We start from the raw sequence: 25,291 nt of genomic DNA on the forward strand, positions 1-25,291 counted from the left end.
AAGAACCAGCCTTATCATGGGAACTAGCCACAGTGCCCGCTTGCCCCTGACTATCGGGTTTCAGTTCCCTACCAGCTCACAGAAGTATTCAAACAAGCCAATCACATCCTCCCATGTGACCCAAGGGTCACCTCGTCCTCTTGCTACTACAGACTGCCCCCCACAGCCCCTGCTTGTTCACTCTCTTCCAGAGAAGGACTCCTGTGAGGCTCTACCTGGCCAGCAGTGTCCTCCTCCCCAGGCTGTGAGTAAATGTTACTAATAAGCTGCTGTGGGTAGTATCTGTCCAGTGTCAGGTGTCGTGTGTTCAGCCACCCCCAGAGCACTAGGGTGGAAATTCCTCCATCACCAATGGGATGAAGGGGAGGAGAATAAAACAGGTATTGTTGCCAAAAATGTATAAGTTCAATCAAATCACAAGAACACATCAGACAAACCCAAGTCGACAGACATTCTATAAAATACCTGACCAGTATCTTCAAAAGCGTCAAGATTGGGAAAGACCCAGAAAGCTGAAGGAACTGTCAGCCTGGAGGAGACTAAGGAGAAATGATGGCCAAATGCAATGTGGTATCCAGAATGGGATGCTGGAATAGAAAAATGAGATTACTGGGACAAATGGTGAAATTCAAATGAAGTATGTAGATTAGTTAATAGTACTGCATCAATGTTAATTTCCTAATTTTGATAATTTTTCTATGGCTATGTAAGATGTTAACATTAGGGAAATCTGGGTGAAGGCTTTCTATACTATTCGCAAAGTATCTGTGAGCCTAAAATTATTTCAAAATAAAGCATTAAAAAAAAAATTCAGTGGTTAAAGGAATGGTTATTGTATAAACGACACTGTTTAATAATAGTTTAACTAATTGAAATACCGTTAGGAGGATGGATAAATGCTCGAGCCGCATCATCCATTACAAAACTATTTCAAACTGCTTTAGAGAGCCCATTAAAATAAATGAAAGTGCAGTCATCTCCAAGATGTAGATGAGTATTTATCTGCTCTTCAGAAGATAACCATTTTAAGTATAAAAGCAATGGAATACCATACATATAGAGAGAGAGAGAGACAGAGACCAGAGAGATACAGAGAGAGGTGGGGGAGGGGGGAGAGAGACATACATTTCAATACTTACAATTTAAAGTCTGAGATATCGAAACAAACCGCAAACAAAACTGAGGTGCAAAGGAGAAATACCTTTTTTTTTTTTTTTAAGAAGCGGAAGGCTGATCGAGGGATTTTAAAGAGAGAGCGCGAAATGATTAGCCACACGACTGAAGCGAATCACAGCTGAGGAAAGAGGAACGCACGGAGCGTGGACAGGACAGTGGACCGAGCAATCCGTTCGATTGCCTTTCTTATTAACCCCCAAACCTTGACCCTGGGTAATTTAATTTAGGTCAATAGAGGCGTAATTTATAGAAAGAATGCTGTTGTAACTTACCTGATTGGAACAAGAGTTGGAAAAATCTTGAGCTGTCCAAGACCCCAGCAGTAGGAGCACGTTCCTCCCTCTCTGAAGCTCGCAGCCGACAAGCCTCAGTGTTTCCGGCACTGGGCGTCGTAACGCTTCTCTCTCAAAGTTAAACTCGCCGGAAAAGGACTCGGATTGGTGCAGCTCAGGTCAGGTGACCCCCTATACCTCAATCTACTGGGAGGCGGGGCCAGATTCCCGACCCCACACAGAGAGACCGAGGGGAGAGAACCTTAGGCGTGAGAGGGTTCTTCTCAGGCGCCAGCCCCACCCTCCTACATCTCCTTGGCACAGTCTCTCTCCTCGTGGCCTGCGCAACACCTGGCCAGGGTTTCTGCCAGGCCCCGTCTCAAACCTAGAGAGCTGACGTCCAAATTGATAGGCTACACAACAGGGTGTGTGAACTTAAAAACGAGTGGCCACTGATGACAAAAAGCCGTCAGACTTTAGTGTCCCTGGGGCTCTGCTATAGATAGATAGATGATAGATAGATAGATAGATAGATAGATAGATAGATAGATAGATAGATAGATAGATAGATAGATAGATATAGATAGATATAGATATATATCTATCTATATCTATATTTAACATCTTTATTGGAGGATAATTGCTTTACAGTGGTGTGTTAGTTTCTGCTATATTAAACAAGCGGTCGAGTCCCCACCAAAAGATAGGAAAAATGTATTCTTGCCTCTGTGCAGTAAAGCCAGCAGAGCATTTACATTATTTGACAAAAGCAACGGAATGGAGAAAACTGCCGCCCGCTGATACCTCTCCTATCAATTGCAAGGATAGCTAATAGTATTTGTTTCCAACCCTCTCCCTGGACTCCTGATTCCACTTCTTCCCTGTCTGCTTCCTTTTCTGGTCCCAATTGTTTACCACCTTTTGGAATACAATACACTTTATTCATATGCTGTTTTGTAAATTGGCCATCTCCCGTGGTGGAAAAATATAAATTCCAGGAGGGCAGGAATCTTTGTTGGTTTGTTCATTAACATATCCTAAGTGCCTATAGTAATGCCTGGTTCACTGGATACTTGAATATTTGTTGAATGAATTTCTCTCCAGCCACACTAGCCTCTTTTTTGTGCCTCTAACCCTAACTCACCAAACATGTTCCCCAACAATTATGTGTTTTCCTGTAACAGCCTGCCCCAGATAGCCCTATAACCACCTTCCTGACTAAACTCACATCTCTGTCACCTTATCAGACAAGCCTTACTTTCCTTCATGACACTTAGCATTTGAACATAGCTTTTCTGGGTTGTTTTTCTTTGTTCGTTTGTTTTCCTTTTTGTTTTTATTTTGCTTTAGTTTACTTTTGTTATTTTCTGTTTTCTTTCTTCAACACTTTTTCTTTTTTTTCTTTTTTCTTTTTATTTATTTTTGGCTGCGTTGGGTCTTTGTTGCTGCGTGCGGGCTCTCTCTAGTTGTGGCAAGCAGGGGCTGCTCTTCGTTGCGGTGCACAGGTTTCTCATTGCAGTGGCTTCTCTTGTTGCGGAGCATGGGCTCTAGGTGCGTGGGCTTCAGTAGCTGTGGCACACGGGCTCAGTAGTTGTGGCTCATGCGCTCTAGAGCACAGGCTCAGTAGTTGTGGCCCACGGGTTTAGTTGCTCCCTGGCTGTGGGATCTTCCCGGGCCAGGGCTCGAACCCGTGTCCCCTGCATTGGCAGGCAGATTCTTAACCCGTGCGCCACCAGGGAAGCCCAACATTTTTTCTGATACTCTAATTGCAGGTAAAGAAGTAGACCAGCCACGGCCATTTTAATTTTTGCACTACAATGTCATCTTTCAGTAGATGGGGTAATGGCATCAAACATCTTAAGACTGGATCCCTGGTTTTATGGCTTTACCACTTAGTGGTACCACAGGCTACACGACCTTGGCCAGGCACATCAACTCTTCCAAGATTTCATTATCCATATTCAAAAGGAGAATGGCAATTTTTTTTTGGAATTTTATTTATTTATTTATTTATTTATTTATTTATTTACTTATTTATTTTCAGCAGGTTCTTATTACTTATCTAGTTTATACATATTAGTGTATACATGTCAATCCCAATCTCCCAATTCATCCCACCACCACCCCCAACCCCCCTCCACTTTCTCCCCTTAGTGTCCATACATTTGGTCTCTACATCTGTGTCTCTATTTCTGCCTTGCAATCCGGTCCATCTGCACTATTTTTCTAGATTCCACATATATGTGCTAATCTACGATATTTGTTTTTCTCTTTCTGACCTACTTCACTCTGTATGACAGTCTCTAGGTCCATGCATGTCTCTACAAATGACCCAGTTTTGTTCCTTTTTATGGCTGAGTGATATTCCATTGTATATATGTACCACATCTTCTTTATCCATTCATCTGTCGATGGGCATTTACGTTGCTTCCACGTCCTGGCTATTGTAAATAGTGCTGCACTGGGGTGCGTGTGTCTTTTTGAATTATGGTTTTCTCAGGGTATATGCCCAGGTGTGGGGTTGCTGGGTCATACGGTAGTTCTATTTTTAGGTTTTTAAGGAACCTCCATACTGTTCTCCATAGTGGCTGTATCAATTTACATTCCCACCAACAGTGTAAGAGAGTTCCCTTTACAAGGAGAGAATTGTTAAGTCTGTGAGAGAAATGCCACTTGTCGTATACAAGGGAACAGCATAAGGCTATCAAGAGATTTCTGAAAAGAAACCTTGCAGTCCAGGAGAGAGTGGGATGATATATTCAAAGTGCTGAAAGAAAACAAGCGACCACCAGGAATACTCTATTCAGAAAAGCCGTCCTTCAGAAATGAAAGATAGATGATGACATTCCCAGACAAACGAAAGCTGAGGGAGTGATTCACCACTCGACCTGCCTTACAAAAAATGCTAAAGGGAGTTCTTTGAGTGGAAACAAAAAATTAACAACATGAAAACCTACGAAAGCATATAACTCATACGTAAAAGTAAGCATATAGTCAAATTCAGAACACTCCAACATTGTAATGGTGGTGGGTAAAACACTTTTAACTTTAGTATGAAAACGGAAAGACAAAAGTATTAAAAGTAAATACAGGGGGCTTCCCTGGTGGCGCAGTGATTGAGAATCTGCCTGCCAATGCAGGGGACACGGGTTCGAGCCTTGGTCTGGGAAGATCCCCCATGCCGCGGAGCAACTGGGCCCGTGAGCCACAATTACTGAGCCTGCGCGTCTGGAGCCTGTGCTCCGCAACAAGAGAGGCCGCGATAGTGAGAGGCCTGCGCACCGCGATGAAGAGTGGCCCCTGCTTGCCACAACTAGAGAAAGCCCTCGCACAGAACCGAAGACCCAACACAGCCATAAATAAATAAATAAATAAAGAGGATGCATTTCAAATAGTAAAAAAAAAAAAGTTAAAAAAAAATAATAAATAAATAAATACAGTTGCAATAACTCATTAGTACTCACAGTATAAAAGATAGAAACTGGGACATCAATAACCTAAAATGAGGTGGGAAGAGGTAAAAGTGTAGAGATTTTGCATATGATCAAATTTAAGCTGTTATCATCTTAAAGCAGACTGGCATAACTAAAGATGTTATATGTAAGCATGGTGTTAACCACCATGGTTAATTAATTTAATTTTTCTTTTTTTTTTTTTGGTAAGTCTTTGAAATGCGGTGCATTACCTCAATATGTAAGCAATATGAACAGATTATTAAATAATTTTGCATCCTTTCTCTTCTTTTAATTGAAATATAGTTGATTTACAATATTATATTGGTTTTAGGTGTACAGCAGAGTGATCCAACATTTTTTCAGATTATACTCCACTACAAGTTATTATCAGATAATGCCTATAATTCCCTGTGCTATACAGTATATCATTGTTGCTTTCCCATTTTATACATAGTAGTTGTATCTCTTAAACCTATGCCCCTAATTTGTCCCTCCTACCTTCCCTCTCCCTTCTGGTAACCAAAAATTTGTTTTCTATATCTGTGAGTCTGTTTCCATTGTGCATGTGCATTCATTTGTATTATTTTTTAGATTCCATATATAGGTGGTATCATACAGTATTTGTCTTTCTATATCTGACATTTCACTAAGCATAATATTGTCTAGGTCCATCCATGTTGCAGCAAATAGCAGAATTTCATTCTTTTTATGGCTGAGTAATATTGCACTGTGTGTGTTTGTGTGTGTTTGTGTGTGTGTGTGTGTGTGTGTGTGTGTATGCCATATTTTTCTATCAATTCGTCTGTTGATGGGCACTTGGGTTGCTTCCATATCTTTGTTATTGTAAATAGTGCTGCTATGAACCTTGGGGTGCGTGTATCTTTTCAAATCCATGCTTTTGTTATTTTTCTGTATGTGTATCCAGGAGTGGATTTGCTGGATCATATGGTAGTCTTATTTTTAGTTTTTGAGGGAGCTCCATATTGTTTTCCATAGTGGCTGCACCAATTTACACTCCCACCAACAGCATACAAGGATTCCCTTTTCTCCACATCCTCTCCAATATTTGTTATTTGTAGACTTTTTGATGATAGCCATTCTGACAGGTGCGAGATGATATGTCATTGTTGCTGTGATTTGCATTTCTCTAAATATTAGCGACGCTGAGCATCTTTTCATGTGCCTGTTAACCATTTGTACATCTTCTTTGGAAAAATGTCTATTCGGGTCTTCGGCCCATTTATCATTGGGTTGTTTGTTGTTTGGATATTGAGTTCTATGAGCTGTTTATATATTTTGGATATTAACCCCTTGTCGGTCACATCCTTTGCAAATATTTTATCCCAATCCTTAGGTTTTCTTTTCATTTTTGTTGATGGTTTCCTTTCCTGTGCAAAAGCTTTTACGTTTAATTAGGATTCGTTAGATTATTTTTGTTTTTATTCCTTTTGCTTTAGGAGATTTATCCAAAGGAATATTGGTATGATTTTTGTCAAAGAGTGTTCTGCTTATGTTCTCTTCTAGGAGTTTTATGTTTTGAGGTCTTGCATTTAGGTCTTTCAACCATTTTATTTTTGTATATGGTGTGAGGGAACGTTCTAATCTTTGTTTTACATGTAGATGACCAGTTTTCCCAACACCACTGATTGAAGAAACTGCCTTTTCTCCATTGTATATTCTTGCCTCCTTTTCTGTAGATTAATTGACCATACGTGCATGGGTTTATTTCTGGACTGTCTATTCTATTCCATTGATCGATGTGTCTGTTTTTGTGCCAGTACCATGCTGTTTTGATTAGCTTCGTTGCATAGTCTGAAATCTGGGCTGGTTATACCTCCAGCTTCACTCCTTTTTTTGCTCAAGATTGCTTTGGCAATTTGGGGTCTTTTGTGGTTTCATATGAATTTTTGGATTCTTGGTTCTAGTTCTGTTAAAAAAGGCATGGGTATATGGTAGGGATTGCATTAAATCTCTAGATTGCTTGGGGAAGTATGGACATTTTAACAATATTAATTCTTCCAATCCAACAGCATGGGATATCTTTCCATTTCTTTGTTCATCTTCAGTTTCCTGCATCAGTGTTTCATAGTTTTCAGATAGGGCTTTCACCTCCCTGGTTAGGTTTACTCCTAGGTGTTTTATTCTTTTCAATGTGATTTTAAATGGAGTTATAAAAAAAAAAAAACTTTCTGTTTGTGATATTTCTTTATTAGTGTATAGAAATGCAACAGATTTCTGTATTTTAATCTTGGATCCTGAAAGTTTGCTGAATTCATTCATTAGTTCTAATAGTTTTTGGGTGGAGGCTTTAGAACTTTCTATACAAAGTATCACGTCATCCGCAAAGAGTAACGGTTTTACCTTTTCCCTTCCAGTGTGGGTACCTTTTCTTTTTTCGCCTGATTGCTGTGGTTAGGACTTCCAATACTATGTTAAATATAAGTGGTGAGAGTGGGCATCCTTGCCTTGCTCCTGAATTTAGTGGAAAGTCTTTCAGCTTTTCGCCATTCACTATGATGTTGGCTGTGGGTTTGTCGTAAATGCCCTTATCATGTTGAGACATGTTCCCTCTATACACACTTTGTTGAGAGTTGTTGTCACGAATGGATGTTCAATTGTGTCAAAAGCTTTTCCTGCGTCTATTGAGATAATCATGTGATTTTTATCTTTCATTTTGTTAATGTGGTGTCTCACACTGATTGATTTGCAAATGTTGAATCATCCTTGTGACCCTGGAATAGATCCTACGTGATTTATGGTGTATGGTCCTTTTGATATATTGTTGGATTTGTTTTGCTAATATTTTGTCCAGGACCTTTTCATTTGTATTCATCAAAGATATTGCCCTCTCATTTCCTTTTTCTGTAGTGTCTTTGTCTGGTTTTGGTGTCAGGGTATTGGTGGCCTTGTTGCATTCTTATTTTATGATGTCTTTGAAATGCCATGTGTTATCATTTCAACAAAGCAACAACATATACAATTCATTTAACCTGTTTGTCTTTCTAAGTCAGAAATGCAGTAACAAAATGGAGGTAAGAACAGGCTATTAACTACTTTTATTAATTATTAATTGTTACATTATTTTCTCTGTTTTTGAAATGCAGTTTATCACTTCAACATGTAAGCAATAAGAAAAAATAATTGTAAAAACTTTTTTACTGAGTCTTTAAAATGTGTGTGTTATCATTTCAACAAGGAAACAGTGTAAACATCATTCATTACTTTTACATTCTTCTTTCTTACTAAGTCTTTAAACTGCAATCTGTTTTCATTTCAACAAGGAAAATGCAATCTGTTTTCATTTCAACAAGGAAACACTATACACAAACTACTAATTATTTTTCCATTCTTTTCTGTTATCAGATCGTTGACATTTTCTATGTTACCATTTCAACATATAAACAGTAGGAACAACCTATTAATTAACTTTATTTTCTCTCAGTTAGTCTTTGAAACGCAATGTTTTATCACGTTGACACGTAAAGATATAAACAGGTAATTATTATAACATTTTTCTTACTAAAAGTCTTTGAAATACAATGCTATCATTTTAACAAGTAAGGATATAAAGAATTTAATTTACATTCTTTTATCTGTACTGCCTTTGATATGCAGTATGTTATCATTTCAACATGTAAACAATACACGTAAATTATCAATTAGTTATTCTACACCCTTTGTTTCCTACTAACTCTTGGATACACAGTGTGCATTCAACACCTAGGGTACATCACATTTGAGAGTAGCCAAATTTCTAGAGTTCAGAAGCCACATATGGTAAGTGTGCACCATACCGAGCAGTGCAACTCTAGTGGAAGAGCAGAGGGAGCAAATACATATGCAACAACGTGTACCATGAAGGAAATATACATGGTACATTAAGAAAAAGCAGCAGCAGAATAAATCTACTTAAATGGGGAAGTAAGAGAAAACCTATCTGAGGAGGTAACATGTAAGCCATGACCTGAGGCCTGAGCAGCTATCCAACAGCATAAAAAGGCCAACATCATTTGAGCAGACTATATAAGGGGAAAAAGCGAAAAAAATACTGTGTTATGTGGGAATAAATAATTTCCCAAGTCCTCTAAGAAAGAGTAGAGAAACTGATAAATCATAGGAATGTCTACACTCTGAGTGAGATCAGGGACTTTATCTTTCTTAGCACCTGGAAAAGTACCTGAATCATAACAGATACTTGGTGAATGTGTGTGGAATAAGGAATAACTGAGCCAGGGGTCTGAGACCTGGGAAATCAGGCAGCAATATGCTGATGAAGACACCAGTAGGTAGTGGGCATAGTTTGTTTGTTTCCTTTTAGTTGCATGTGGTTTCTCACAGGCCACCTGAGGTAATCAGAAACACAAGAAGTTTGCAGGTCCCTAGAGGGTAAAATTATTCAACAACTACCACCTCTAGGAAGAGTTTCAATTGATCTGACTTGTGTCAAGTGCCCATAAATGGATAAGTGAACCAATCAGTGTGGATAAGGAAATGATGTACCATGACTGGGTCAGCTTACGTCACATACCCAACACTCTGGTTAGTAACCAGAAGACGTAGCGGGCAGTGGCCAAGAGATCCAGAGGACCTTTCAAATTCCTGTATTTCCTTTTAAAAGTTCCTCTTTTATAGAGATCAGTTTACATATCCAGTGTTCCTAACCCCAGTTTCCTAGAACAGTAGAACTTTACATATGTGTCTCTACAAACTTGGGTTTCAGGCGAAAAAAAAAAAAAAAGTGAACGCTTTAATGGCCACACATCAGTGTTGAAACACCTCCTTGTACTGTGGACATCACTTTGAACAAGTGGCCCAGGTCATGTCGTCCCGCTGTGCCCCGTGCAGCATCGCCTCCAACTGAGCCTGGACTTCAGCAAGTTTCTGTCGGTCCAAACTCTCATGAAAATTCCATTCCTCGTAGCAATGGACAGGGACAGGATAAATCACGTACTTCAGCTTCATCAAGGATGTCAGGTGCTGCAGAAGGCTCTTGAGCACAGGCATCGTAATGGGATTGAAGGCAAAGCTAAGGACACGGAGGTGGGTACAGTGGCTCAGGGCTGGGAGGACGGCAGAGAGAGTAGAATCAGTTATCATACAATTATTTATCTCCAGATGTTGCAGGGTGCTTGAGACCTTCTCCAGCAGAGTCTGGAAGGGCTCATAAACTTCTGAGAAGATCTGGTTGTTACTGAGACTCAGTACCCTTAGGTGGGTGGCCTGAGAGCTCTGGGACAGGACAGTGACATCTCTGTTAGAAAGGCTACAGAAAGGTAGATACAGTGTATCCAACTGAGGTGGCACAACTCTAAAGAGAGAAAAAAGTAAGATTATTTCAGAAGAATGAGGGCAATGAGCCCCAAATTATAGGTACCTAAGGCTCTAGAATAAACTACTGTGTTCATGGTTTGCAATAGGTGGTTAACAATGTGGACTTTGGGATCAGACTTTATAGATTTGTGACCCTGAGAAAGTTACTTTACCACTCTGAGGTACAGGGTTTTAATCTTGAAAATGTGCACAGCAGTAATTATTATACAGAAGTGCGGGAAAGATTAAGTGAAGAAATTGCATGCACTTAGTATATACGACATAATCAGTGTTGGATATGATTCACTAATTTGGCGAGGATGGGTCTGGGAAAGCAGCCAACTGAGGGTTTCCTTTGACTAGTTCCCAGATGACAAGCTCTCAGTTCAGGGTCTAAGCCTTGGGGAAAATACAGGAGCAAAACTATCTGGCAGTGTTAACTATTGGGGCCCATCCATGGGCATGTGCATTAGTCCTATAGCTTAATGTTTCTCCATCTGAATGCCTCCCCTTCCTCTCTAGAGAGCTGTAAAGTCCAATAGGAGAAGGACTGAGTCTTTTTCACCAATATATTTACAGACTTATTATAGTGTCTGCCCACGGCCACTGAATGAATGAATGAATGAATGAGCACAGCTTCCTTTTCTAACCTCATCTGCTGCTCACCATAAGGTAGCCCTCTCTCCCCCGGCTAGGTTCAAACTCCCAGCAGTGCCTATGCTGAGGCAAAAGGAGAAATGGGTTACAAGGAGCTTAGGAAGATCCAAGCATGGTCTCTTCTGTCTTAACAATGAGGTGTTCAGGGAACCCAGGTTCTTCCCCACCCCCTCACCTGAGCAGTGTGTGCAGTTGATCTGTGAGGCAGAAGAAAGTCAAGCTGAGCGCCTGGAGATTGTCCAGCTGCCCAAGCCAGAGGAGAAAAGATCTGAAGTTCCTTCTCTTATAAGATTTAAAGGGGATGTTACACAGAGTCAGGCTGTTCAGGTGGATCACCCGAGCCAAAAGGGTGACGACTTCACTCAGATTAGCCTGATCCATTTCCAGGTGCTCAATGCACCCCAGATCCAGAAACTGCAGGATACTTTTGAGGGCAGACATTCTATCGATTCGCAAACCTCTGCAGCAGAGGTGCAAGGACCCAAGGTTCTGCTGAACTTTACTACAAAGGAAAGAGAGGAATTGCTCTGTTCTCACGGTACTATTGAGGGAAATATCCACCAGTAATTCCATGGGTTCCTGAGCTGAATGAGGCTCAGACCCGGAATTACCAATCCCGAGGCACCTGACACTATGCTGAGCGTCTTCTATATTAAAGATAGAGTGCTGAGAGTAAATGCATGACTGAAAACAGAAAGGGAATGCGGTCCCAATCTCAGAGCATATTGTCTCACAGTCCAGGTCACGCCTTAAATCTAGGATCCTCAGTTTGGGCCCCCTGTAAGGAAAGGAAGAGACAGAACACATGAGAGATAGCTGATTGTAATATAACCCAGCAAGATCAATGATGAGAAGCAGGGACAGAACACTTTAACCCTGGTTTTCACTTCATTGCCATTCACCAAGAAGTTCTTGCCACACAAATGCAGCGTCTTTCATCCTTTCCCCACCCCCTCCTTCACCTCCGGGCTTTCCCTGTCTCAATGCCCATATTCCACTTCTGTGTAATCGCACTCAGATCCATTCATAGTGTCCTCAAACACCTCTGTTCTATAATCAACTCTATAAGGCAATAGAGTCCCGAAGGTGACCCCAAGTGCTGACCGACAGCTCTGCAAAGACTGCAGTATTCACCATCGGCTACTGTTGGGAGACGGTTAGGTATCCCCCTGCCCCAGGCTACAGCATACCCTCCTGCTGACTCCCTGTGTCTCTACTGGTCATAGCCTTACCAAGAGGAAGAGTTCTGGGCAGGGAGGATCTGCAGACCATCAATCATGGCTTCCAAGATGTCATAGTATGACTCTCGTGTGTTCAATGACCCAATATGGAGACAGCGAAAAGGCCAAACCTGCACCATTGCCTTTAGCATCGTCTTATGCCCACCCAAGAAGGCAGCATTGAACAATGGAACAAAGAGGTCTCTTGGGATTTCGTCCAGGGCATGGATAGCTGCAGGCTCATTATTCAGCAGACTCTTTGCAGCAAGCTCTAGGAGTGTGACTGTGGTCTTCTGGTCCATCTTCAAAAACCTGCTTCAGAGTAGAGAATATTTAGAAATCCTGAGAAGATATCTAGAGTCACTTGTTTGCTTCCAGGGTTAGCTATGGACAAAATACTTATTGAATAAGTATGTGGTGAATCATAGGGCCAACTCAAGTGACCTCTACTATAGGACTAGAATGAAAATGGACTTGTGTGTATATTTAATTATATATGTGTACACACACGTGTGTGTGCACACACACACACACTTACATGAGATAAAATGCCATTAGAAATCAGAGGTCAGTTAGCAGAAGACAATGCTGACCACCTAGCTGCCTTCCTCAAATTATTTCCTCCTGAGGAGCTTCAAGATGGCAGAAGAGTAAGACGCGGAGATCACCTTCCTCCCCACAGATACATCAGAAATACATCTACATGTGGAACAACTCCTACAGAACACCTACTGAACACTGACAGAAGACCTCAGACCTCCCAATAGGCAAGAAACTCCCCAAGGACCTGGGTAGGGTAAAAGAAAAAAGAAAAAACAGAGACAAAAGAATAGGGACGGGACCTGCACCAGTGGGAGGGAGCTGTGAAGGAGGAAAGGTTTCCACACACTAGGAAGCCCCTTTGTGGGCGGAGACTGCAGGTGGCGAAGAGGGGAGCTTCGGAGCCACGGAGGAGAGTGCAGCAACAGGGGTGCGGAGGGCAAAGCGGGGAGATTCCCACACGAAGGATCTGTGCCGACCAGCACTCACCAGCCCGAGAGGCTTGTCTGCTCACCCGCCGGGATGGGTGGGGGCTGGGAGCTGAGGCTCGGGCTTCGGAGGTCGGATCCCAGGGAGAGGACTGGGGTTCGATGCGTGAACACAGCCTGAAGGGGGCTAGTGCACCACGGCTAGCCAGGAGGGAGTCCGGGAAAAAGTCTGGAGCTGCCGAAGAGACAAGAGACTTTTTCTTGCCTCTTTTGTTTCCTGGTGCGTGAGGAGAGGGGATTAAGAGCGCTGCTTAAAGGAGCTCCAGAGAAGGGCGCGAGGAAATACTTAATCAAGTCCAGGAAGCACAGAGAGTCCCATACAGGATAAATCCAAGGAGAAACACGCCAAGACACATACTAATCAAACTATCAAAGACTAAACACAAAGAACAAATATTAAAAGCCGCAAGGGAAAAACGACAAGTAACACATAAGGGAATCCCCATAAGGTAAACAGCTGATCTTCCAGCAGAAACCCTGCAAGCCAGAAGGGAGTGGAAGGGCATATTTAAAGTGATGAAAGAGAAAAACCTACAGCCAAGATTACTCTACCCAGCAAGGATCACATTCAGATTTGATGGAGAAATTAAGAGCTTTACAGACAAGCAAAAGCTAAGAGAATTCACCACCACCAAACCAGCTTTACAACAAACGCGAAAGGAACTTCTCTAGGCAAGAAACACAAGAGAAGGAAAAGACCTACAATAAAAAAACCCAAAGCAATTAGCAAACTGATAACAGAAACATACATATCCATAATTACCTTAAATGTAAATGGATTAAATGCTCCAACCAAAAGACATAGATTGGCTGAATGGATACAAACACAAGACCTATATATATGCTGTCTACAAGAGACCCACTTCAGACCTAGGGACACATACAGACTGAAAGTGAGGGGATGGAAAAAGATATTCCATGCAAATGGAAATCGAAAGAAAGCTGGAGTAGCAATTCTCATATCAGACAAAATAGACTTTAAAACAAAGACCATTACAAGAGACAAAGAAGGACACTACATAATGATCAAGGGATCAATCCAAGAAGAAGATATAACAATTGTAAATATTTACGCACCCAACATAGGAGCACCTCACTACATAAGGCAAATACTAACAGCCATAAAAGGGGAAGTCAACAGTAACACAATCATAGTAGGGGACTTTAACACCCCTTTCACCAATGGACAGATCACCCAAAATGAAAGTAAATAAGGAAACACAAGCTTTAAATGATGCATGAAATAAGATGGACTTAATTGATATTTATAGGACATTCCATCCAAAAACAACAGAATACACATTCTTCTCAAGTGCTCATGGAACATTCTCCAGGATAGATCATATCTTGTGTCACAAATCACGCCTTGGTAAATTTAAGAAAATTAAAATCGTATCAAGTATCTTTTCCCACCACAACGCTATGAGACTAGACATCAATTACAGGAAAAACTCTGTAAGAAATACAAACACATGGAGGTTAAACAATACACTACTAAATAACCAAGAGATCACTGAAGAAATCAAAGAGGAAATCAAAAAATACCTACAAACAAATGAAAATGAAAACACGACGACCCAAAACCTATGGGATGCAGCAAAAGCAGTTCTACGAGGGAAACTTACAGTAATACAATCCTACCTCAAGAAACAAGAACCATCTCAAATAAACAACCTAACCTTACACACAAAGCAATTAGAAAATGAAGAACAAAAAGACCCCACACTTAGCAGAAGGAAAGAAATCATAAAGGTCAGATCAGAAATAAGTGAAAAAGAAATGAAGGAAACAATAGCAAAGATCAATAAAACTAAAAGCTGGTTCTTTGAGAAGATAAAGAAAATTGATAAACCATTAGCCAGACTCATCAAGAAAAAAAGGGAGAAGACTCAAGTCAATAGAATTAGAAATGAAAAAGGAGAAGTAACAACTGACACTGCAGAAATACAAAGGATCATGAGAGATTACTACAAGCAACTCTATGCCAATAAAATGGACAAGCTGGAAGAACTGGACAAATTCTTAGAAAAGCACAACCTTCCGAGACTGAACCAGGAAGAAATAGAAAATATGAACAGACCAATCACAGGCACTGAAATTGAAACTGTGATTAAAAATCTTCCAACAAACTAAAGCCCAGGACCAGATGGCTTCACAGGCGAATTCTAGCAAACATTTAGAGAAGAGCTAACACCTATCCTTCTCAAACTCTTCCAAAATATAGCAGCGGGAGGAACACTCCCACACTCATTCTACGAGGCCACCATCACTCTGATACCAAAACCAGACAAAGATGTCACAAAGGAAGAAAACTACAGGCCAATATCACTGATAAACATAGATGCAAAAATCCTCAACAAAATCCTAGCAAACAGAATCCAACAGCACATTAAAAGGATCATACATTATGACCAAGTGGCGTTTATCCCAGGAGTGCAAGGATGCTTCAGTATACGCAAACCAATCAACGTGATGCACCCTATTAAAAAACTGAAGGAGAAAACCCATATGATCATCTCAATAGATGCAGAGAAAGCTTTCGACAAACTTCAACACCCATTTATGATAAAAACCCTCCAGAAAGTAGGCATAGAAGGAATCTTCCTCAACATAATAAAGGCCATGTATGAGAAACCCACAGCCAACGTCGTCCTCAATGATGCAAAACTGAAACCACTTCCACTAAGATCGGGAAGAAGACAAGGTTGCCCACTCTCACCACTATTATTCAACATAGTTTTGGAAGTTTTAGCCACAGCAATCAGAGAAGAAAAAGAAATAAAAGGAATCCAAATTGGAAAAGAAGAAGCAAACCTGTCACTGTTTGCAGATGACATGATACTATACATAGAGTATCCTAAACATGCTACCAGAAAACTACTAGAGCTAATCAATGAATTTGATAAAGTAGCAGGATACAGAATGTATGCACAGAAATTTCTTGCATTCCTATACACTAATGATGAAAAGTCTGAAAGAGAAATTAAGGAGATAGTCCCATTTACCATTGCCACAAAAAGAATAAAATATCTAGAAATAAACCTGCCTAAGGAGACAAAAGACCTGTATGCAGAAAGTTATAAGACACTGATGAAAGAAACTAAAGATGATCCAAATAGATGGAGAGATATACCATGTTCTTGGAATGGAAGAACCAACATTGTGAAAATGAGTCTACTACCTAAAGCAATCTACAGATTCAATGCAGTCCCTATCAAAGTACCACTGGCATTTTTCACAGAACTAGAACAAAAAATTTCACAATTTGTATGGAAACACAAAAGACCCCGAATAGCCAAAGCAATCTTGAGAAAGAAACACAGAGCTGGAGGAATCAGGCTCCCGGACTTCAGTCTATACTACAAAGCTACAGGAATCAAGGCAGTATGGTACTGGCACAAAACCAGAAATATAGCTCAATGGAACAGGATAGAAAGCCCAGAGATAAACTCACGCACCTATGGTCACCTAATCTATGACAAAGGCGGCAAGAATATACAGTGGGGAAAAGACAGTGTCTTCAATAAATGGTGCTGGGAACACTGGACAGCAACATGTAAAAGAATGAAACTAGAACACCCCCTAACACCATACACAAAAATAAACTCAAAATGGATTAAAGACCTAAATGTAAGGCCAGACACCATCAAACTCTTACAGGAAAACATAGGCAGAACACTCTATGACATAAATCACAGCAAGATCCTTTTTGACCCACCTCCTAGAGAAATGGAAATCAAAACAAAAATAAACAAATGGGACCTAATGAAACTTAAAAGCTTTTGCACAGCAAAGGAAAGCATAAACAAGACGAAAAGACAACTCTCAGAATGCGAGGAAATATTTGCAAATGAAGCAACTGACAAAGGATTAATCTCCAAAGCATACAAGCAGCTCATGCAGCTCAATATCAAAAAAACAAACAACCCAATCCAAAAATGGGCAGAAGACCTAAATAGACATTTCTCCAAAGGAGATATACAGATTGCCAACAAACACTTGAAAGAATGCTCAACATCTTTAATCATTAGAGAAATGCAAATCAAAACTACAGTGAGATATCATCTCACACCGGTCAGAATGGCCATCATCAAAAACTCTACAAACAATAAAACACATATCACATTATTAAACTAGGAATCTTGTTGAAAAACCAATATCATACAGATGAACAGAATGAAGGGAATTCCATACAAAACTTTGTAAAAAAAGATAAGGAAACAAAAGTGCACACATATTAAACAACCATGAAGGAGAAAAAGACTGGAAGTCAACACTCCAAACAAAATTAATTATACTCAAGCAAGCATTGGAGGATATGAAACCCACCTTAAATAGAATATTTTAAAAAATCAAAAGACAGAGATTGACTAAAAAGAAAGGCTGAAGCAAAGAGTTTATAACCAACTGGGGTGTCCTTTAAATATCACAGCCTACAGAAAAAGCTTTTCAACTTGTAGAAACTTAGGAAATTCTGCACCCCTCAGCCCTTCCTAAGGAAGCTACTAGAGCAGGGGTCTGCAAGCTGGCCCACTGAGCCAAATCCAGCCCACTGCTTGATTTTGTAAATAAAGTTTTATTGGAACAAAGCCATGATCAATCATTTATGTATTGTCTATGAATGCTTTTGCACTCCAGTAGCAGAGTAGAGTGACAGCGACACTGTGACCCAGGAACTTACAATATCTCCTATACTTCTCTTTACAGAATGTTTGCCAAGTAATCTAAAAGAGGAACTGGGATTGTGATCCCACTGCGATGAGAAGGAAAACTTCACCAAAATACCTAATGGTGAGTATTTTACATACAACAATAAAATCAAGGTGGAGGAAAGGGGAGAAGACTAATGTACAAAAGTTTTATGCTGTGAAAAAAAGACACGGAAACTGTGCAACTAAAAATGAGAGAAGGGAGAGAAGTAGAAGAAAATAGAACAAACTTTTTATCATAATGCACTAGGTGAGTGTTAAAAGATACTGGAGGAAAAAATGCATAGACCAGAGAGTAAAGTGTTAAGAAAACAGGTGGTTCAGGATGATTTTAAGAAAGCATTAAACGGGACCAAAAACATGTCTTAATGATAAAAGCCAAAACTCACAATGAAGATATAAGCCTTAGGAATATTTATGCACCAATAACAAACAAACACCTTTATAAAGCAAAAATGCAAGAAGACGTAGATAAAGTAATAATAATAACAACAGGAAACAGAAACAGTAGGAGATTTAATACACCAAACTCAGTCTAAGGCTGATCAAGTCATATAAAAAAAAGAGAAAGCTAATCAATAATGTTATATAGGGAATATATTCTTGTCAAAAATGCATCATAATTATCTCACAGAGTTGAGATAATTAATTTCTATAAAGTAGAAATAGTACAAACAATCCTCTCTAACCCCAATGCAATAAAAGTTAGTAACAAAAATTGAAAACAGAAAGGCCTTTCCACCTGAAAAAAATTTTTAAAGCTTCTCTTAAAAAATGTTGAATATAAGAGGAGCTGCAAACTCAAGTTGCAAAGAAATTTTTTAAAAGAATGACTATGAAATACTACATATCGGCATCTATGGGATACATTTAGAGCGGTGATCTGAGGCAAGTTCACACAGTACACACTTTTATGAGTAAAAATGGAAGAATGAAGATAAATGAATTAAAGTATGGCCTCAAAAAATGAAACAAGCAAAAAAAAAAAAACTAGGAAAACAAGAACAACTAAAGAAAGCAAAACATAAAAGCAGAAATGAATGAGATACAAAATAGAAAGACGAAATCTTGCTTTTCAAAACGGACAAACCCCTAGCTGGCTTGATGAAGGAAGAAAGGGAGAGATCACACATAGACAAAATAATAAATGACAAAGGAGAAATAATCACTGAAACAGAAAATAGAGGAGATTACTTTGCCAACCTCTATGCAAATAAACTTGAAAATCTATGTGAAATAGGTAACTTCCTAGATAAATACAGATTACCAAAACTCTGATTCTAGTGTTAGAAAGCTTAAATTAGGCAATTTTCATAGAAGAAATAAAGTTATTACAGCAATCCCCCCAAGAAGCACCTTGCTCAGATGGTTTTACAGGTGAATTCTAGTAAACCATCCAAGAACAAATAGTACCAAAGCTCTATGAGTTATGTAAGAACATTAGAAAGGAAGGAAACTTCCCTAACTTCTTTTATGAAGCCAGTAGGATGCTAACAGGTAAAACGTAGATACCAAAATACTAAATAGAATATTAGCAAACATCCAACAATACATTTAGAAACTAATATTCTGTCATCAAGTGCAATTGATTCCATTAATACAAGGCTGGTTCTATATTAGGAATTCCATTGATATCATTCACCATAGTAATATAATTAAGGACAAATATCATATGATTAAAACCACAGATGCCAAACAAATCTTTGGGAAACTTCAACACCCATTCATGTTAAGAAAAGAAAAACCTCAAGGAATGGGAAAGAGGGATGCATTCCTAACATGATAAAAGATATATAATTAATTCCTCATGCAAGTATTTTATTTAGTGGGGGACTACCAGAGGTTTTCCAGTAAGGTCAGGAACAAGAAAAGTATGCCCATCATATCATTCCTGTTCAATCTTCAACTACGAGCATTACTCAGTTGACTAGAGAAATCAATTAGATTTATGAGAATGAATAACAAGAAGTAAAGCCACCTCTGTGTGCAGATGATATTACCGTACACCTGAAAAGCCCTATAGAAACAATGACAGATTAAGTAAAACAATCAGAGAAATCAGCAAGGTAGTAGGATATAAAGTTACATACAAAAGTCAGTGGTCTTTGTGTACACACACACACACACACACACACACACAGCTGGAGGACACTTTAGTAGAGAAAATTCCATATACAGTAGCAAAAGCAAAGCTTAAATGCATAGAAATAAACTTAATGAGACCATCTACGCAAGGAAAATTTTTAGACACTCCTGAACGACATAGAAGGAAACTTGAATAAGCACAAAGACATTGGTCAATGTTCTTGGATAGAATAACTCAACATTAAAAAGATGTCGGTTCTCCCTAAACTAATGTATAAATTTAATATAATCTCAAAAATACCAGCAAACGTTTTTATGGAGTTAGATCCATGGATAATAAAATTAATATATTTTTTTTAAATCATGCAAGAATAGCCAGGATATAAGTGAAAAAGAAAACCTATAAGTGGGGAGTAATGATACCAGACATTAAAGCACGCTATAAAGCCTCGGTAATTATAACACTGTGGTACTGGTACATGAATAGACAAATAGTCCAGTGAAATCGAATAGGAAACCCAGAAAAACAACAATAACATATGGAAATTTCAGTATATGATGAAAGGGCATTGAAAATCACTGAGGCAAAGATGGACGTTCAATAAATGATGCTGGAACAACTGAGACATTTGGGAAAAGAATCAATGTAGATCCATATCACACACCATACACAAAAATAAACTGTAAACGGGTTAGGAATCTAAACAAATGAAACCATAACAAAATCTTTAAGAAAATATGGCAGGACTCTGCTTTAACCTCAGCGTAGGGAAAGGCTTTCTAACTGTGACTCAAATTTCCAGAGGCAAGGAAAGAAAACAACGATCTATGTGACTACAAAGGATTTTTTTTAACGTACGGCAAACACATCATAACTAAGTCAAAAGGCAATTGACAAACTGAGATAAAGTATTTGCAGCATGCCTCACGGACAAATGAATAATAGTCCAAGTATATACAGAACTCTGTATTCCTACAGAAAAATGGGAAAAGATATGAACAGAAAATTCACAAAAAATATATAAAACAGTCCTCAAAGTATAGTCAAACTTTCTCTTAACTAGACAAATGCATACTAGGACAATACCGAGATATCATTTCTCACCTACCACATCAACAAAGGTCACAAAAGTAGGGCAACATGTTCTCTTAGTGAGTCTGTGGGGAAACAGTCACAGTAGCTAGTGGGAGTGAAAACCAGTACAACCCTTCTGGAGAGAAATTTGGAAATACCTAACAGAACTACACATGCACTTAACTTTTGGCCCAACAATACTACTGCTGGGAATAAAACTTGAAGATCCATTTCCACCAACACAAAAATACTTATGCCTAAGGTTATTCACTGCAGCACTGTTTGTAGTTGCAGAATGTTGAAAACAAGTTAAATGCCCCTACATATGTCAGCAGAGTCCAATGCAGTTGTAAAAAAACAAAAACAAAAAGAAAAACAATGAAGCCCTCTATGGCATAAAGAGATTTTTAATGGAATGCTGTTAACTGAAAAAGGAAAAGTGCAAAGGAGCATTACAAAATGCCGTCCTTCATTTAATAAACAAGGGAATATAAGAACACATATATGTGTCAGTTCATTCGTGCAGAGTAAATACAGGAAAGATTAAACCAGAAACTAAAGAGATTGGTTATCTACAGGGGGAGTGTGGGAAATAAGTGGGGAACGGGAGGGGGTTAGAAGGCATGAGGAAAGAGTGACAGTTGTCTAATAGATGTTTCTGTGCAGCCCTGACTCTTTGAGTCACAGTAATATTTCACATACCCCAGAATTAAATAAAAAATTAAAATCAACTAAGACGTGGGGAGGAGGCAAACTCAAACACAAACACCAACAAATTACCCTAACTATACTACAAATGAATGTCTTAACCACAACTGAAGAGGTGAGAAAGAAAATAGCTAAGCTAAGCAACTTGGGAAAATAGTACTTCTTTGATTGCATCCTCTGAGGCCTACGGCATAAAGAACTGTACACAAACACAAGTTATCAAATCTGTTTCTAACAGGTGTATTGGGTAGCATTTCTGCAACTATTTCATGAATATATCAGGAATGAACAAGTAAGTAAATATTGAAGATAAGGAGAGCCAGGTCGGACAAAGAAGTTACAAACAAGGCTACAACGGGTTAAAATTAGAAGTATCAGTATGAGCTCCTGGCTTTCAATATCTATACAGATAGGTAGAGAAATTGAGAAGTATCTGTAAGCACGAGTATATACATACAGTATATTTCCTTCATTTGTGGAGGGAGAGGGAGGACGTAGCAGCAATGAAACCGCAATAGCAACGAACACACACTGAGATATTGGTTTCTAAATGTCATTTTCCAAGAAAAGGAAGCATGGCTCTTTGCAGAAGTGTTTTGATTTCAGGGCCGTGGTGGGGACAAGAACACAAGACGAACAGGAATACCTTACAATGCCAGCAAGGAAGTACACAGAAAAGGATCAGGTCATGCTGAAAGAACACAGACCCCACCAAAAGGAGCTTGCGGTCACCAAAGCTGGAACAATTCAAGAAACTAAATAATGATATAATTTGATTATAAGTCACAATATAACATAGTTATTCATGATTCAATACTGACATAAATGTTATTTGATTCAATAATTTGAAATCAATTTTATAAAACAATTTTTATAAACAACTTGAAAATTTATAAATAAATAAGTGGGGGAGAAAAGACAGCTCTTCAGAATTCCAATGAACCAATGTAGTAGGAATAAGGAAATAGAAAGTCACCATTAAGTCATAATTGTTGTAGGCAAGATCAACAGATGGATTTCAAAAGTCGGGAATAACAGTCTGAGAAGAAATAGGACATTTTCATAGCCTGAAAGTATTTCCTACACGATATTTATTACTTACAAATAGGAAAACAGTACCATTACAATGGAGCAACACAGCTGTCCCTACCTTAATCAAGTGTTGCAAATGAATATCATCATTAATACAACATATGGACACCATGTACCCCCTCACATGATGCTTGCAGAAGGGAACAGAATCGCTTTTGCAGCGCCGTGGTATAAGACCTAAAATTAAGGCACAGTGACATGTATGCCCTGACATTCGGGGGAAAACCCAGAGGGTCTCAAATGGACTAACCACAAGTTCCCAGTCCCCTTTTGTGCTCCCAGGAAGAAGGTCCCCTAGCCAAAGAACCAGCCTTATCATGGGAACTAGCCACAGTGCCCGCTTGCCCCTGACTATCGGGTTTCAGTTCCCTACCAGCTCACAGAAGTATTCAAACAAGCCAATCACATCCTCCCATGTGACCCAAGGGTCACCTCGTCCTCTTGCTACTACAGACTGCCCCCCACAGCCCCTGCTTGTTCACTCTCTTCCAGAGAAGGACTCCTGTGAGGCTCTACCTGGCCAGCAGTGTCCTCCTCCCCAGGCTGTGAGTAAATGTTACTAATAAGCTGCTGTGGGTAGTATCTGTCCAGTGTCAGGTGTCGTGTGTTCAGCCACCCCCAGAGCACTAGGGTGGAAATTCCTCCATCACCAATGGGATGAAGGGGAGGAGAATAAAACAGGTATTGTTGCCAAAAATGTATAAGTTCAATCAAATCACAAGAACACATCAGACAAACCCAAGTCGACAGACATTCTATAAAATACCTGACCAGTATCTTCAAAAGCGTCAAGATTGGGAAAGACCCAGAAAGCTGAAGGAACTGTCAGCCTGGAGGAGACTAAGGAGAAATGATGGCCAAATGCAATGTGGTATCCAGAATGGGATGCTGGAATAGAAAAATGAGATTACTGGGACAAATGGTGAAATTCAAATGAAGTATGTAGATTAGTTAATAGTACTGCATCAATGTTAATTTCCTAATTTTGATAATTTTTCTATGGCTATGTAAGATGTTAACATTAGGGAAATCTGGGTGAAGGCTTTCTATACTATTCGCAAAGTATCTGTGAGCCTAAAATTATTTCAAAATAAAGCATTAAAAAAAAATTCAGTGGTTAAAGGAATGGTTATTGTATAAACGACACTGTTTAATAATAGTTTAACTAATTGAAATACCGTTAGGAGGATGGATAAATGCTCGAGCCGCATCATCCATTACAAAACTATTTCAAACTGCTTTAGAGAGCCCATTAAAATAAATGAAAGTGCAGTCATCTCCAAGATGTAGATGAGTATTTATCTGCTCTTCAGAAGATAACCATTTTAAGTATAAAAGCAATGGAATACCATACATATAGAGAGAGAGAGAGACAGAGACCAGAGAGATACAGAGAGAGGTGGGGGAGGGGGGAGAGAGACATACATTTCAATACTTACAATTTAAAGTCTGAGATATCGAAACAAACCGCAAACAAAACTGAGGTGCAAAGGAGAAATACCTTTTTTTTTTTTTTTAAGAAGCGGAAGGCTGATCGAGGGATTTTAAAGAGAGAGCGCGAAATGATTAGCCACACGACTGAAGCGAATCACAGCTGAGGAAAGAGGAACGCACGGAGCGTGGACAGGACAGTGGACCGAGCAATCCGTTCGATTGCCTTTCTTATTAACCCCCAAACCTTGACCCTGGGTAATTTAATTTAGGTCAATAGAGGCGTAATTTATAGAAAGAATGCTGTTGTAACTTACCTGATTGGAACAAGAGTTGGAAAAATCTTGAGCTGTCCAAGACCCCAGCAGTAGGAGCACGTTCCTCCCTCTCTGAAGCTCGCAGCCGACAAGCCTCAGTGTTTCCGGCACTGGGCGTCGTAACGCTTCTCTCTCAAAGTTAAACTCGCCGGAAAAGGACTCGGATTGGTGCAGCTCAGGTCAGGTGACCCCCTATACCTCAATCTACTGGGAGGCGGGGCCAGATTCCCGACCCCACACAGAGAGACCGAGGGGAGAGAACCTTAGGCGTGAGAGGGTTCTTCTCAGGCGCCAGCCCCACCCTCCTACATCTCCTTGGCACAGTCTCTCTCCTCGTGGCCTCCGCAACACCTGGCCAGGGTTTCTGCCAGGCCCCGTCTCAAACCTAGAGAGCTGACGTCCAAATTGATAGGCTACACAACAGGGTGTGTGAACTTAAAAACGAGTGGCCACTGATGACAAAAAGCCGTCAGACTTTAGTGTCCCTGGGGCTCTGCTATAGATAGATAGATGATAGATAGATAGATAGATGATAGATAGATAGATAGATAGATAGATAGATAGATATAGATAGATATAGATATATATCTATCTATATCTATATTTAACATCTTTATTGGAGGATAATTGCTTTACAGTGGTGTGTTAGTTTCTGCTATATTAAACAAGCGGTCGAGTCCCCACCAAAAGATAGGAAAAATGTATTCTTGCCTCTGTGCAGTAAAGCCAGCAGAGCATTTACATTATTTGACAAAA

The 25,291-nt window shown here is 39.6% G+C and overlaps 1 protein-coding gene across 1 annotated transcript; it reads right to left on the reverse strand.

Annotated features, from left to right (window-relative positions):
* Nucleotides 1–9,697: 9,697 nt before the first annotated feature.
* LOC137756370 (melanoma antigen preferentially expressed in tumors-like) lies at nt 9,698–12,392 on the reverse strand. The gene is made up of 3 exons (XM_068532649.1): nt 12,103–12,392; nt 11,046–11,648; nt 9,698–10,211 (listed from the first exon to the last, which is right to left on the reverse strand). Exons 1-3 carry the CDS (start codon nt 12,390–12,392, stop codon nt 9,698–9,700), a joined length of 1,407 nt encoding a protein of 468 aa, XP_068388750.1.
* Nucleotides 12,393–25,291: the final 12,899 nt, after the last annotated feature.

The sequence above is a fragment of the Eschrichtius robustus genome, chromosome X (assembly GCF_028021215.1).
Source record: "Eschrichtius robustus isolate mEscRob2 chromosome X, mEscRob2.pri, whole genome shotgun sequence".
NCBI classification, from domain to species: Eukaryota; Metazoa; Chordata; class Mammalia; order Artiodactyla; family Eschrichtiidae; genus Eschrichtius; species Eschrichtius robustus.